The following is a 16,423-nucleotide window of genomic DNA, read 5'->3' as shown; positions in this document are numbered from 1 at the left end:
ACAAGGGTCTTGTTGTCTAATAGTTCGTAGCATGCCACCGAACCACCGAAGAGCATGACGTGACAATTCTGAAACTTACCCTCATTATTTCCCAGCATGGTTTCCACGTTCCTCGGTGTCAAAGAAGATGGTTCTGGGTGTGTTGACGCCCACCCTGTGCCGCTCACCTGAAGCAAGGTGAGAAAAGTCATTATCAGGCAAAGCAAGAAAAGTCATTTAAAAAAATCGCAGCAGGGGAAAACTTAACAATTTAAATAGTCACGAGGCAGGAGGTGAGGGGTGGGTAAAAAAGGAGAAGGGATTAAGAAGTGCAAATCGGTAGTTAAAATATAGTCACGGGGATGTAAAATACAGCATGGGGAATATAGTCGATAATCCTGTAATAACTACGTAGAGTGTCAGGTGGGTACTAGACTTATTCGGGGGGATCGCCTCATAAATTATATAAATGTCTAACCACTATGCTGTGTACCTGAAACTAATATCAAATAATATTGAATGTCAATACATAAATAAATAAAGAGTCGCCTTCTTAGTACCTGGTTTTGTGGGAAGGATAATATTTAACATGTCTATTTTTAAGTATATTTCAATGCTCAAATTCCTTATTTTCCTCCTTTTTTAAATATAAAATTTTTTTATGCAATAATTTCAGATGTGTACAAAAGTCGCAAAGATAGTAGAGTTTCCATACACTCCTCCATATACCCAGCTTCCTCCAATGTTAAAATGCCCATGGCACGTCTGTCCAGACTGAGAGTGATCACTGGCACGCTCTTAGCTGAACTCCAGTCTGTATTTGGATTTCTCCAGTTTTTGCGCCAACGCCTCTTTTCTGTGCCAGGATCCCGCCCTGCACGTGTCCTGTCTCCTCAGCCTCCTCTGGTTTATAACGGTCTCTGTCTTTCCTCGTTTTTCCATGACCTTGAAACTCTTGATGAGTACTGAGCAGGGATTTTGTAGGACGTCCCTCAGCTTGGGTTTGTCAGATGTTTTCTCATGATTAGACTCGATCTGGTGGGGGAAAAGCGCGGAGGCGAGGTGCCCTCCTCACGGCCTCGTGGCAACAGGCTGGGCGCGGGCGACGCTGGCGGTGAGCGCTTGGTTCAGGCAGTGCAGCCAGCCTTTCCCTGTAAACTCGCTGTTTTTCCCTTTCTATCCCCGAGTCTCGGGAAATGAGTCCATAAGTCTGGACCACCCTCAAGTGGGGTGGGGGTATCTATATACACGAAGAGGGAAAATCCATATACATGATTTGGACTGTTCTATAAGGAAAATTGTCCCTTCTCCCCCCATTTATTTATTCAATCATCTGTTTATCTCAGTAGAGACTCATGGATATTTATTTTATTCTTTGGATTACAATTCAAATACTGCCATTATTTACTTTGTCGTTCAAACTGTCCCAGCTTTGACCACCGGGAGCTCTTTCTGGTTGGTTCCAGAGTCCTTCAGACGTGGCCTCATTCAGTTCCCGCCCCTGCCCCCAGCACTTCGGGATCGGGACTTTCTAGCACTCCAGGACGCTTCAGACTCATCTGTCCCAGTGGCCCCAGTCCTAGAACCTGCCATTTCTCCAAAGGTGGCCCTGGTTCCTTCTATTGGAGAATAGTATTTAGAAACCAAGATCTGGATGCTGGGTGTGCTCATAGTACTGGGGTGTCACTGTCCCCAAGCCCTCTCAGTGGACAGAGCTAAGCACTACATACAGGTGTGTACTAACCCACATATCTAGAGTTAGTTCTCCATCGTGTGTGTGCGTGTATGTATACAGAGAGACGCTAAAATAAACCTGGATTCATACTAACATCGCAAACTCTAACCCACGCCAAACCGTTTGCCTCTCTCTTTTTAGCCCATCATTTCTCTTTAGCACCCCCAGCTCCTCATCATGGATATCATATCTGGTTCTAAATCGAACAACGACAGGTGATCACAATAGGATACCATATCTCTTTTTTTGTTTTCTGTTCTCTCTTTTTTTGATAACTACTTCTGGCAACGACTGACTGCATCGATGGTAACATGCAACTTATAATAGCAAAAAGAAAAAATCAATGTTTAGCAATATATATACAACTTTATACAATCTTTACTTGAAAATTAGTTAAAGAATGGATTGAGCAACGGTTAAGTAAAGAGTGCCCCCTCCCCAGTGGGCCTGGGGGCAGGCAGGCCAGCTAACAGAACAGCTGAAGCTCTAAGCCGAGGTCGGCTCACACTCCCTTAAAGCACCAGTTTGTCAACATTTTAGGCCTTGGAGGTCTGTGTTCCCGGATCTAAGCGATTTGGGGAAAATCCACAAAAGGACCGTGGATGTTGTGACCGCTACCATCAGGCCATCAGGCCACAAAGATGAAGATGATGATACAGCACTTACTGAAGGCTTACTCTGTGCTAACTACTAATTACTTTTATCTGTATTAACACGTTTCATTCTCACAATAGCCTTGAGATATGTTCTAGGTACATAGCTAACTAGGGACGAGATTCAAACCCCTGTTAAAATCTGGGTTTAAAAAATATTGTCTTCATTCTTTGTGAGTTCCAAAGCTCTGAACTGAACTGTGCCAGACTGCTAGTAATAATTTCTCAGCTTCCCTGGTAGCTAGGTATAGGATATGTGACTAAATTCCAGCCAATGGGATCAGAGCAGAAGTGATGGGCACCACTTCTAGATTTTTCCTGTAAAAGGATGGGGTACTTGCTTCCTGGATGTCTGTCCTCTTCCCGCTGCTGGGAAAGGTCACGAACTAGAAGAACCACTCTGGACCCTGAGATGAAAGCCTCATCTGAGAACAGCAAAATAAATCCCATGGTCAACCCTGGATGGCCTACCTCTGAACTCTGATGGAAAACTCATTTCTATCTTGGACAAGTGATTATATTTCAGGGTTATTCGTTACAGCAGCTTAGCCTATATCCTAACTGAAACACTTTAAATATATGCCCTTTAACTGTCAGAGCAAGCATACTGTAAAATTATGTAAACCATAATACATACCTCAGGAGAAGCATGAGAGGCAAAAAAGTCCTCCTCCTTTGGTGTAGGGGACAAAGGCGGAAGCGCACAACTTTCAAGCCACAGCTAGAACACACACATGAAGTCTGATGAGCATTTCCCCAGGCTTTAAAGGGTTTTAACACTCTTCACTCCCCTTTGAGAGTCCTGTTTGCTAAAGATTTGCACTTTCTGTTATTATAAAATCAGTAAGCGGTCTACACAGGGCCCCTGAGCACACTTTGGCAGTTTGTCAATCCAGTGACCTCTGCTTCCAAACCCCAAGGCCGTCACAGCCATTTCTGAAAAGGAAAGATCAAGGACCTCAGCTCTGAGGGCAGGTTCTAAAAACCAGTCGACACTCCCAGGTGTGAATTCCATACTCGTGAATTCACGTCCCTGTGCAATCTACGCACAACCCCCAAACCAGCTCTGGGGGCCCTCCTGCCATCCTTCACAGACACGCACAGAGCAGCGAGCAACCTGAGTCACCCAAGGTACAGACTCCCAGAGAGGCCGAACAAGGCAACACCTGGCCTCCCTTCAGACCATACTTTAAACAAGTGTCCTTACGTGGTCTATTTAGTGACATGTTTCCACATTTTTGTGCTTTTTTTTGGTGACTTCATTGTTTGGAATGGCTCCGAGCACAGTGCTGAAGGCTGAGTGCTCCCAAGCCGTGTGCCTTGGGGAGAGATAGGTTTCACTCAGGCATCAGTTAAGGCTGTTACAGCCAACGACACACAGCGAATTAGGTGTCTTTTAACGAAAATGCATGTGAGATAAAGTTATGTATTGATCGGTTGACAAAACTGTGGTCAGAAGCTCGCAGGAACCTGACCCAGGGAGTGGTATTTCAGCATTCGCTCGATCGCTGTTCCTAGACCAGGGTCCCTAATCCCCAGGCTGCGGACTGGTACCGGTCTGTGGCCTGTTAGGAACTGGGCCGCAAAGCAGGAGGTGAACAGTGGGCGGGTGAGCGAAGCTTCATTTGTATTCACAGCCGCTCCCCAGCGCCAGCATCACCGCCTCAGCTCCGCTTCAGATCATCAAGCGTTAGATTCTCATAGGAGCACCGGGCCCTGGTGCCAAAAAGGCTGGGGACCGATACAGCTGCCAGGAACAGTGAAGATCAAGGCATGTTATTTCCTTGTAAGAGAATCCAGCTAGAAAGTGTTACTGTGTGGGATAAAAACCACTTTTCCTACTGCAACGCGTGCTCAGCTGCCACACTCACGTCGGTGCCATGCTTTCGTGTTGCTTGCGATGCCAGCGACTTGATCTTCTCCCTATAGAGCTGGGCCGCGCGACTGTTGTACTTGGACTGGGTGTCACCGGTGTCACACCCGTGTTGATGGAAGAAGGACACCTACGGAGGGGAATATGCAGATTACTGGCAATACTGCATTAAATCCAGCATGGTGACCAGAAAGGTGACTTCATGTTACAAAGGATATTTTTTGAAAATGCTAGTAAAAACCAAGGTAATGTAACCTGGGAAAATTTTTAAAATAAATCTTCCTTGTAAAAGGGAATAACTTCCATAGATGTAACATTGCTATTTTGGTAAAACCGGACATGAGACTTGAATTACAAAATGAAATAAATGGCCTTTCGCTTTTCCATTAAGCCACCTCCATCATTCTAAATATTTGGGGGGATGCTTTCCACTCAGAACTACAGGCAGGTGGTAAACATTTAAACCACCACCTTGGAAGAGCCCATGTAGACACATGACTTATAGAATTCACACCTTAACTGAAGCAAGTGTTCTAAACACCTGTCCGGCAACCTTCTATAACCCAATCAGATTAACAACGCCACTGGGCGCTCACTCGTGGCACGTCCTGCCCTGGGTTCTCTGGGCGCCATCTGATTAAATCCCCATAGCGACACCATCAGACAGTCACCGCTACTCTCTACACGTTACGGGTGGGGAAGCGGAAGCACAGACAGGTTCAACAACTTGCCCAGTGTCACACAGATAAGTGACAGGCTGACATTCAAACCCAAGCAGGATGGCTCCAACTCCGCTGCTTGAGCAAAGTGACCACCGACCTGAGCCTCCCCGGCCCTATCTCCCACTCTACCCTGACCTCGACCACACCCCACCCCCACCCTGCACCCCCCACCTCCTCCACCATCCCCCCTCCCACCTCCGCTGGCCTGAGATGAGAAAGCTGCTCTCTGGAGGTGGGTGGGGGACTCTGCGACCGTGGGAAGGCTTAGAAATAAGGACGGATAAAATCAAACCTGGAGCATTAAGTTTTGGAACAAGTTTGTGAACACCGCGATAATGGGCATGGCTTTCTCATAAGATGCCTGAAATGCTTAAGGTATGCATTCTTAATGGGGCAAAAACTGTTTCTTGGGAAGTGAAAAAAATCTTAGTTATTAGGCCACAATGGTTTGTGGACCCCCAAAGCTCACCCCAACCTGACAAAATCATATTCCTTAGTATTTAATTTCTCTCATTAGGGAGAAATTAAATCCAATTTAAATTTAAAATAATCTAATTTAAATTTAATTTTTCTGCTTAGGGAACAATAATGAAAAAAGGTCGAGAAACACTGATCTAAAGGAATTTGGTATTTTGAAAACTATATATTAGATATACAATTTTAATTTTAAATATCTAATTGATGTTAGGTATAATTTTTACTTGAAATGCATACGAATTTGATTTCTTACATGTTGAATGTTTAATGAGTAAATTCTATTTACTCAACCTCTACCCTTTGGCATTATAAGCAGGCCATCAGTGCTTTGGGTGACTTGTAAGGCTGCCAGTTCAGTGTTTGAAAAATCAGATATATTGAATTTGTAAATGAAGTTTAAAAGGTTTGAGAAAACCTTAATTTAGGTTTATACGTGGGGTTAAGAAAATCTGCTCTTTTAAAATTATAAATTAAGTGACCACTTAACTGGCTATTTTTTTTTGCACAGAAATTACTAAGTTTTTAAATTACTATAAGATATTTATATACTATATTTGAAGATTTAGAGAACAATTTTTTAAATTTATAGACAATAAAATAAAGTTCAGATGTAAATAGCTATGAGCATCCATTTCAAGTACAAAAGTCTCCCTCGCGTATTAAAAACCGTACCGTCCTAAAGAAGCCTCCCAATTCCTCTGTATCATTGTTTCCTATTTTAATTTTCTTTAAACGCTATCACCACCTGCTACCTTCTTGTTTCTTTACTTAGTCAAAGATTCTGTCTCTGCCTGTAAGAGAAGGGATCTCATTTGTCGTTTGTCATATTCCAGCGCCTGGCCCAAAGCTTCGCGTTTTCTTGGTGTTTACCACATTTTGGGATAAACGAATCTACTTCGGAGGGGCAACTCCGAAGCCCCTCATGTCTCTCTTGCCCGGCAGGGCAAACACTGCAAACGCTGAGCCTCTACTAGCGGAACACACAGTTATACAGAAGGAAAACAAGTCTGAGATGAGCTTACTGCGTTAGCGTTGCCTCCGACTTGCATGCATCGCAGCTGGAACCAAGACCAGTTAGAATCCAACTCTGTCGATCTAAATGAAGAGAACATTCTTAAATGTTAATAGTCTTCCTCCCCAGAATCAAGCCACGAAACTTTTGAGAATAAGGTTTCCTTATCTTCAGGGTCCTGGAAGCATTCTACGTTTACGGTAACGGTGGCACATGCTTCCAGGACACTGGGACTCCAGGCTGCACGCGCGGCTCCTGGCCCCTCCCCACCTTCCTAGAAGCCGAGGTTCTGCCGGCCCCAACCCGCCTGTCCCGCTCCACGCCTGACCGCAGGCAAGCCAGGCCAGGGCGCTCCTGCTGCACTGGTTCTAGCCAGCCCTCTCTCCTCGGGAACAGGGACACACGTGACAAGCTTCCTGGGGCTGCAGGAACGACTCTGACTCTCACATCCTTAGCGGGAACGACTGACTCTCACATCCTTAGTGGGTTGTGATCTACAATTTGGTAATGTGTCTCTACTCAAAACAGACGTCTTGTTTTGATTTTTTCAGGTCAGTGATCCATTCGTCCAGTTTGACCCCTAGTGGGAGCCTGGAGGACACTCACCATTGTACCATCAGGTAGAAGGGACCCACCTGACATCGCCACAAAGGAGGGAAGAAAACTCAGGATTTAATACTTCTGAAGTGAAAGCTACAAGTGCCTCTACCCCACTGCACCTTGTGCCTTAACTTATCTGTTACTTAAGATCACATCAGAGCAAGTAAAGGCAATGCGTGTACTTCTCAACAATAAAATTAACCAAGTGATCAGTGCAAAGCAAGTACGACAGTGTGGCAGTGGTGGCGGTCCCTACGCTGAACCCGTGGATGGGAGCAAGCAGCAGGGCTACCCGTACTGAACGAGGGCTTGTCCCCCAGCAACTGCAGGGGGTTGTGGGCGTTTTGGGACAGGTGTAGGTAGGGTGCTTTTACAAAATGGGCAGGGTAGAAGGAAAGAGGCTTCAGGTCCACCGAAACTTCCTTTCATGCTGCCCTTCCATTCACTAATTTCTGTGCCTATTTGTATCGTTCGACCTTTGTGAACGTTAGGGTATTATTTTGAAGCCCACAGCTATCTTAAGATTAATTATACTAATAGGTATTATTATTACATATACATAGGACAAATCCACTTCAGGGTGATATATAGAAAGTAAAAATGAAATCATATTTTATAGGAAACATATTTCTCATTTTAGACAAAAAAAAATTTGAGTACCAAGCAAGGTGATTAAATTATATATCTTGTTCTGAAATCCTTCTCTGAAAATCTTGCTTAGTCACCACATTTTCGTGACTCCCCCCAGACTGGGTTAGGTGGCACCTACCCCCTCTCTCTCATGGGTGGTAGTCAGCACAGTCTCTGGAGACAGACTGAGAGAGTGCAGATCTCAGCTGCATGACCTTGGAGAAGTTATTTAACCTCTCTGTGCCTTCTTCGTCTGTAAAGTAGGGATAATTATAATATGATCTATTTTGTTTTTGTAGAAATTAAATAAGCTAATATGTGAAAAGTGCTTGGCTCATAGCGAACTCCATATGGCTAAAATTCTTACCATCACCATCACCATGGTAACCCTGTCACACTGCATTATCAGCAGCAAGCTCCTGAGGACAGGCAAGTCTCATATTTTCTCTCTGACTTCTACCACAAGCACATAATAGGTACCTGACTTAAATAGGTATGTCTTAAAACTGAGGCTACAAGTACTCAGACTTGCTAATTTACCTTACAACTTTCAGTCCATATGTATGGAAGCCAAACGTTTCCATACATATTTCTTAGAAATGAAGATTTAAAAAAAAATGAATCGTTCTCGAATTGAACTGACAAGGATTCTCTCTCATACTCTGGAATTTCGAAAGGCTGAGATGATGATGGATTCTGAACACAGCCAACCTTGAGAAGAAACCTGACTCGATCGCCATGCCTCCGTGAGGAAGTGCCTCACTGTGGGTTATCTGTGATCTTTAATTTAGATTCAGACATGGCGAAAGGTAAGTCTCTGACAGTGCCGAGTAGAGTAAAGCAGCGAAAGTAAGGAAGTTGAAGAATTAGTATCACTTTAACAAATAGCCCCCGAGAAAACAGGTTTCCCACAACCTCTACAATCCTTCTGAGTCAAGATACAACCTCCTTAAAAATCGCATGAATTAGCTGCACCAGAGGCTGCAAAGTCAGTATTTTTCTGTAACTTATGAAATCAGAAACGTATGAAATCAGAAGAAATCTCACCAAATAAACACGACGAAGTTATCGTGTATCGGAAATTTTTTAATGGAGCAATCCACACCACAATTACTCTCCACTTTTATTCAGAGACAAGCCCTGGAGAAGCTTCTGGCAGCCACTGGTTTATAACCGGCTTGACTGCTTAGCGGAAGGTCATGTGGGGAGTTAACTTTCTCCACCAGCATCGTAAAAAGGTGCGCTGAGCAGGCACCGGGGGACCCAGGTCTGTGGGTCGTCAGCGTGTGCTGCGGGCTGGCCACGTGCCAGGCTTGATGGGAGCCCATTCGCTCACTCCTCCCAGCACCCTGCACCACGATATTAGTCTTCTCATCCCCACTTTCAAGGAAGGAGACTGAGACACCGAGAGGCAAGGGACACGCCCAGAGCTAAAAGGGCTGATGGAAGGGCAGGCCCCAGCAGCTGGCTGTGGAGTCCTCGCTCCAACACCTACCAGTGCTGCCCGGTGAATCTCCGTGGGGCGCCCGCTGGGCCCAGGCCCACGTACCGCCCTCGAGGGCGTCGGGAGTGAAGTATAAGCTCCCAGGCCGGCAGAAGACCCTCCACAACGTCACGCACGTCTCCCCCTCCGAACCTGATTTCTCCTCATTTTCCTGTGCATCAAAAAGTAGCCACCGAACATCTTCCACTTCTGTCCCTTTTCTTAAGGTCTGAGTGCTGAGCTCCTTTCCCCTGCCTTGTCTTCATGACCGAAATCTCACCAACCCTTCGAAGTTCACTGCCAATGTTACCTCCTCTGCCTAACTTACCAGAAGCGAACGCGGGGCTTCGTTTCCATCCCTCGTGCTGCACTTCAGTCTGCCTTCTTTCCGTCCCTTCCCCCCGGCCACCGAGACCAACGCAGGGACTAGATCCCACTCAGCTTTCAGAGCTCATGAAATACTTAACGGTGAACTGGAGAAGAGACGGCTAGAGGGAGAGGAGCTCCGTGAGACAGGCCATCCCAGGGACCGCAGTGACGAGTTCCCAGCCCTGGCGGGTGGGGGGCGGGGGCCAGTCCAGTCAGGTCCATTCTGCGGCCAGCCCCGAAGGCCATTTCCGTGGAAGCCTAACCTGCCTTTCCCTGTTCGCCTGGCAAAAGCTATAATTTATACATTTTTCCTTTGTAAAAATGATGACTTGGAATTCTGCTCAAAAACAAACAAAACACTCCATTCAAATAAGCATTCGCCCATGCCAAACTGTTAACAAGATCGCGTCTGGGCAACGGGACCATACACGCATGTGCATGTGTATTGTGCGTGTGCGTGTGTGTGTGTGCACGTGCGTGTGTGTGTGCGCGTGCCTGTGTGCATGTGCATGCCCACAGCTGGCAGGGGCAGGGGAAGGAGAGGGGAAAGGGATTCTAGAGGGGCCTTTTCTTTGTTACTCTGAGACTGCTTGGATTTTTCCCCAATGAGCTAGTGTTTGCAACTTTTTTTAATCAGTAAAAAATATATATACATATATATATACATACGTATATATAGAGAAAGCGCGAGAGAGAACCCTTATCATCCTTGACGTTCTCTTGCCCAAACCTAGACTGCTGCCCTCTAAACTGATTTTTTTTTTAAACTGATTTTTAACGGTTGTTTTTGAATCATTTATAAGCACCATGATTCATACAGTTATATTTATCTGACTCTTAAAAGGCTAGCAAGCAAACCTGCGGTGCCAAACAGCCCCTGCCAGGCTCTGGGTCAGGCCCTCCCTCAGCTGCAGAGAACGTCAGAAAAACCGCCTCATTTCCTGGAATAGTTTAAACTGGCCCTGGGCTTCAGCGGTGAGGAAAAGGGAGGGCCAGGCTGTGAAAGGCAGAGCTTGGCAGAGAGGAAGAGGGAGAGGACACGGCAGAGAGAAAGGACGACAGCCAGTCACCTGCTGCCTCTGCGGGCTCTGGGCAGAGTAAGTCACCACGTTAACTGGTAACAACTAGGGGGAGGGGGAAACATTAAAAATAAACTGTCCTGGCAACTAAATCTCTCGGTATTTAAAAAAGAGCGAAGGACAGGGTAGTGTACTCAAAATATTCTGAGACCAGCATCTAAGAAAAAAGAAAAAAAAGAAGACAAGAAACTGACAGATACTCTGAAACCAACAAGAACACACATAAGAACTCCCTTTTCTAGATAATTACCTGTGGAGTTATATGGCTATAAATAGTTAGCACGACAGGCCTTTATGAAATAATTTCTGAAAAAAGAGCTCAGGAAGGTGCGTCAGGAAAGTTTTTTTAAGCTAACATATTAAAAAAGGAACCGACGTTGCTAGCATCACCACTGTGAACTACCCCACAGAATAGCTCATCGTGAATCACAATGGGCGTGGTCCTTCAGGAACAAAAGCTCCTTGTAGTAATTGCGTGGTATGAATATTCCTTAAGTCATGATATAAAGTAAAACTGCCACAATTCCAAATAGCCTTCCTGCCCAGCTGGTTCCATCCCCGGGAAATGAAGTGGCAGGGAAATGGGTGAACTGGTGGGAGGCGGGCAGTGATCACGGCGATCTGAGGTGGCTGCTCGGTGAGTCCCGGCCAAGGCCTATGGCTGCCGAGGTGCAGGCCTCGCTCAGCTGCCCAGCCCTGAGCCTGCCGGAACCCTTCCATTATTTATCATTTCAAGTTCTTTTCCGTCACACCAGGGCATCTGCCACCTGCCACCTGCCACGGGACTATGGGGCTGTGTGTGTCCAGAGGGGGAGTCTCTCTCTCTGGTGCATACAAAGGCCCGACCTCAGCTACTCCCAGTGTCACAGGGAAGACAGGAACCCACCAGAAGGAGCCAATGCGCCCAAGGCTTCAGATGAAAAGAGAAGGAGGATGTCGGATGAGAAGAGAAAAAAGATCTTCTCACTACAAGCATTTGACACTGCCATTAACGTTCATGCGAAACTCATCACTCAGGCTTTGCGGTATCAGCGTGCCGGGAGCCAGGGCCGAAGCACTGTGCCGGAACGACCCCAGCTCTCCACCTGATGAGGTGCGCGAACACAGCACCCGAATCCCCTCCTGCGACCCTGAGTGTCACAGCAGGGCACCTTTGTACTGCTACGTTATAAGGAGATAATAAAGAGAAAGGAAATACTGCCTCGAACCCCCCATTCTGACTGTCTTCAACATCACGGCACAGGCTCTGGCACAGGCTCTACAGAACAGCAACCGAATCGAAAATAACTCATTTTGCCAGTTACCTACATAAGACTTAAATCTCCATAACGCATAACCAACCTCTCATTGTACTTAATGTCAAAGGAAACGCAAAGGAAAAAGGGGAAAGAGACCCATGGGACAAGTAACCCCCACCCCGCAAGGATAGATGCATTTACCGAATGAAACTCAAGTGAACGCCAAGCGACCGGTGCGTTCCTGAGCAATCGATGCAGAGAAACACGCCGTAGGTGATGCTTGCCCAGCTGGGGTTTTTGGCACCACAATCGAAACACACCTGAAAGAAAAAATTTGTAATTCAGTTACTAATTCTTCATATTAGCCAAATGAGCCGTCCCATAGGATACATGATTCAGCTTGAAAGCTGCTTAACCTTTACAATTTAAACTGGTTATTAGAAACTATCTCGCCCAGATTTTTAAAAGCTCAAATTTCAGTTCCATTATTATATTATTAGTAGAATTATAGTAATGTAAGACATTAATTAATAGCTCATCGTGATTCATCGATATTAATAGACATTAATATAGTTAAGTTATATATTATTGCGAATCTACTACAAGTCACTATGCGTGTGTATCATTTAAACATCATCTATCCTTGAAGTATCAACAGGGTTCCTACCGCTGGCACAAATGAACACTAGGCTGGGATGTGCCCTGCTCAGAACGCTCAAGGCCTTCCTGTCCCCTGCACAGTGGCTCTACAGCAGATGGCAGGCACTTGTGGTGGTACTTTTCTCCTCAGCCAGAGGAGAACGAGAGTGTGGTGGCCAGACTCCAAGATGTCCCCCATGACTCCTCCCACCCCGGGATCCACACCTTTGTGTGGTCCCTCCTCACTTTTCCAGGGTGTGTGTGACCATAACAAGGTAGAAGTGCCATATGTCACTTCCAGGTTAGGTTATAAAAGACGCTGTGACTTCCTTTCTCTCTCTTGCTCTCTCCCTTGCATCACTAGCTCTGGGGCAAGCCGGCTGCCGTGTCTCGAGGACAAGCAGGCAGCCCAGTGGAGAGGCTCAAGTGGTGAGGAACTGAGGCCCTCGGTCCGACGGCCAGGGCGAGTGGGGATCACCACGTGAGCAAGCCTGGGAGGAAACTCCAACTTTCGGATGACTGCGACCTCACGAGAGACCACGAGCCTCCTCTCAACACCGACCGAAGTCCAACGTTCTTCGGCTGATAATGGCAGCGTAAAAGTACTTTAAAATATACCGTTTGTCACGGAAATTAACACATAATTAATTAAGGTGAGAACAACGGGACAGTAAAAATTCCACTAATAGTAGAATTGTTTTTAAAAGTTTTTTTTCCAGAAAAAAAGCCCCCACACTCAGATACATCTTTTAGGCAGAGCCACTTATGCGAAGATCGTCCCAACTATAATCATGAAGACCCGGCTCCTGGCCTTTTGAGGGCGATACAGGAGCAAACGCACAAGCGGGTTTTCCCAAGCCCCGCCCTCACCGTGACAGGCTCACACTGAACACGCGTGGATGGTGGGGGTGGGTGACAACTGACATGGAAGGGGTCAGCCACCTGCTTCAGTGTTATCGGTGCCACACGCAGTGGCAGGCGCCGAGGTGCGGAGTAGATGGCATTGCCGATTCCACGCACGCTTGCTGAGCCCACAGCCCCTGCCAGGCCACGTGCGGGGCTGCGAAGAGCCATTACAGCAAGGAATCCACCTCCGTGGGACTCTGCCTAAGGTGCTGTCCCTCTGCAAGAGGTCATTTGTAATCCCTCACTCACTCAGCTAACGGGTGTGTACGCATGCACAATCGAGCACGTACCTGGCGCACACGAAGTGGATGTACACAGGTGGGTCAGGAGGAGTGGGTGGGCACGGAGCCCACAGACTAGCAGTCCAGTGGGCAAGACAATTAGTGACAAGGCTGAATCTTAGTAAGTGACCACAGGATGCGAAAAAGACTAGGGCCCTTTACGACAAGGTCCCAGAGGAATCTGGAATCTCAAGAAGAGAGTCTAAAAGGGCAGCGAGTAGCAACAGCCTGTGAAGGAAACGGCCCTGTGGATGGCAGTGACAGCAGAGATGGGGCAGGCAAGTCTGAGGACCACGCCTGGGGGTGGGGCCGCGAGAAGGGGGCAGTGAGTTCCCGGCGGGATGGCCTCAGCATCCTCCTGACCCAGCAAACGAGATGAGGAGTCACTAGAATGCAGCTCCCTGAGGGGGGGGCCACGTCTCTCTTGTTCACCTGAACTGAGCTCCCCGCCTGGCACAGGCGGAACAAAAATCAAACACAGGGAGTGGGGCATTTTGGGGGCGGGGTGGGGAGCTAACGAGGTGAGACTAGGACCTGTGGGATTGGAGGCTGGGAGGCCGTTAAAAATACAAGCCTGGCTCTCACGAACGCTGCCTCGATTCTCTGGCTGGCGCAGGACGCTGTGCTCTGAGCACGGGACCGCACTTTGTTTTAATGTGAAATCCCAAACCAAAGTTGAGACACGCTTTTCTCAGCAGAATATCAGTTATAATGGTGATCAAAAATAGTTTGGACGAACAATTTGTTTTGCCTAATGATGAGAATAATTGCTATAGAAGTAACAGCTAATATTGAGGGTTTCACCCTGTCAGGCACTGTTGCTGGCCAAGTGAATCTTCATAGGACCCTATAAGCAGGTACTGATATTACTCCCATTAGGGCCAGACGCCACCTATGGGCGTGTGTGACTATGCAGCCCCACGGGGCCCCGAACTCAGAAGGGCCCATGGTTCGTTAATGACCTGCTGTCTCACCTTGAAATTCTTAATGCTTTTCAAACAAGGGCTCTACATTTTCATTTTGCACATTTTGCATTCACCACAAATTACGTAGCGCAGTTTTAGAGAAAACTAAAGAATTATGAAGTATCACAGCGAAGAAGTGGTATCACAGGGCGGGGCCCACTCCTCGCCCCGTCACCTCACTGCCTCTTGTAGCCCCAGCGGCCCTCATCCCCCCTTCATCTATCTGCAGGACTGTCCACTGAAGGTAGGAGCCTGTCTCTTCATTGGGGGTACACCAGTGTACCCTCAAAGCCTGGCACAGTGCCCAGCACACCACAGGTGCTCAACGGATATTTGTTGAATGAATAATTCAATCAATATAAAACTTAGGAAGAGTATAATTTCAAGAAAGGATTTCACAAACTAAAAAGCCGCCCCTTATGAGTTAAAACCTTTGGTCCCGAGTAAGCGGTCATCATACACAAGAAGAAGAAATTGGATTCCATATTCTAAAAGTAAACTGAGTTGTTTTTCTTTACCTACCTTTCCTGTCTCATGTAGCTTAGAGCTCCTTTGCAGAATCCATTTTGAAAATGCTTATTGTTATCCAATTCTTCCTCATCATTAAAACTAGTTTTCATCTTTGTCTAGATAATGGTTTCTTAGTAACGATCAAATAAAGTCTTAATCAAGAAACGTAGCACGCACACGCGCGCGCGCGCGCACACACACACACGAAAGAAATGTAGCACAATACTGTGCAACGTTACTGGAAAATATTTTTGCTCAATGCTTTTATTAATCCTATTACAGAATATAAAATGTTTCATAAGTGTGTTGGTCATAATAAAAAATAATAACAAAAAATAGCTGACATGTATTGAAGACTAGTAGATGCAGGTACTGCTCCAAGTGTTTTTTTTGGATTTTCTCAGTTAATCCTCGCAATAACCCTCTAAGTTAGATCCTGCTCATGTCCCATTTTCAGATGAGGAAAATAAAGTACAAAATAAGTGGTCCAGTAACCTGCCCAAGGTGACATAGAAAGTAGCAGGGTCTGGGTAACAATTTACAAGCAAGCCCACACACGTCCCTCAAAGTGTCTCTTGGTAGAAAGACATTGACTTATTTTAAAAGGACATCTTCCCTTGGATGAATTCCATCAAAGAGAATACATGTTGTATTTCTGAGCTAAAGCAGATCAAAAAATTAAAAAAAAAAAAAATCTACACTGCTAACTGCAGATCCTAATGTTGTCTAGTTACACGGATCAATGTAAAATTGAAAATCAAGAAAATAGCAAATAAATTGGCCCTGGAGAATTCCTGGAGCCATTCTTCTGACTTCCTACCTCCACCAGATATCACTTCCAATAAATTGTTTATTTTCTCACTCCTCTTAAGCCATAAAATTATGGGCTCCTCTCTAAGACTTAAAGACATCAAAATGTTGTGAAACTCAGGAACTTTCTATGCCATCGTGTCATGGCTCATGACCACACTCATTAACAGCTGATCACTTTAGAGGCGACCTGGGGACCAGACAGAACTTCTGTCACAAGAGGGGAGGGGAGAGGAGAGTCCACACTAATGGGACAGCCCTTTGCACTCTCCAGGTTCCACTCTGACCTGTGATCTGGACCTATGAGCCTCAGCTGAGGGTGTCACTTTAGCCCGATGCGTCACCTCCAGCCAGTTTCGAAAACTTGTAAAAGTCATAGGGGGAAAAACGGCTTCTGCAGATGGAGGGAGATAAAAAAGGAAAATCCTAATCTCCAAAGAGACCCAAAGGGAAGGAAGGGAA

At 46.2% G+C, this 16,423-nt stretch overlaps 1 protein-coding gene and 1 long non-coding RNA gene across 2 annotated transcripts in view; one reads left to right on the top strand and one right to left on the bottom strand.

The window, feature by feature from the left end:
* ARFGAP3 (ADP ribosylation factor GTPase activating protein 3) overlaps positions 1–16,423 on the bottom strand; it is a 45,132-nt gene that overhangs the window by 27,723 nt on the left and 986 nt on the right. The window contains exons 2-6 of the mRNA XM_006917349.3: positions 12,052–12,170; positions 6,462–6,534; positions 4,239–4,370; positions 3,005–3,088; positions 80–167 (exon numbers count right to left, since the gene is read on the bottom strand). Coding sequence (XP_006917411.1) covers positions 80–167; positions 3,005–3,088; positions 4,239–4,370; positions 6,462–6,534; positions 12,052–12,170 — 496 coding nt within the window. The remainder of the gene's footprint in view (positions 1–79; positions 168–3,004; positions 3,089–4,238; positions 4,371–6,461; positions 6,535–12,051; positions 12,171–16,423) is intronic.
* LOC112484221 lies at positions 6,954–13,183 on the top strand. Its single transcript, XR_003047945.1, has 2 exons — positions 6,954–10,630; positions 12,854–13,183. It is a non-coding gene; the product is annotated as an uncharacterized LOC112484221 (long non-coding RNA).

This window comes from Pteropus alecto, unplaced genomic scaffold, assembly GCF_000325575.1.
Source record: "Pteropus alecto unplaced genomic scaffold, ASM32557v1 scaffold157, whole genome shotgun sequence".
Taxonomy (NCBI): Eukaryota; Metazoa; Chordata; class Mammalia; order Chiroptera; family Pteropodidae; genus Pteropus; species Pteropus alecto.
The sequence above is the reverse complement of the archived record's forward strand: the minus strand, read 5'-3'. Positions and strand labels throughout refer to the sequence as shown.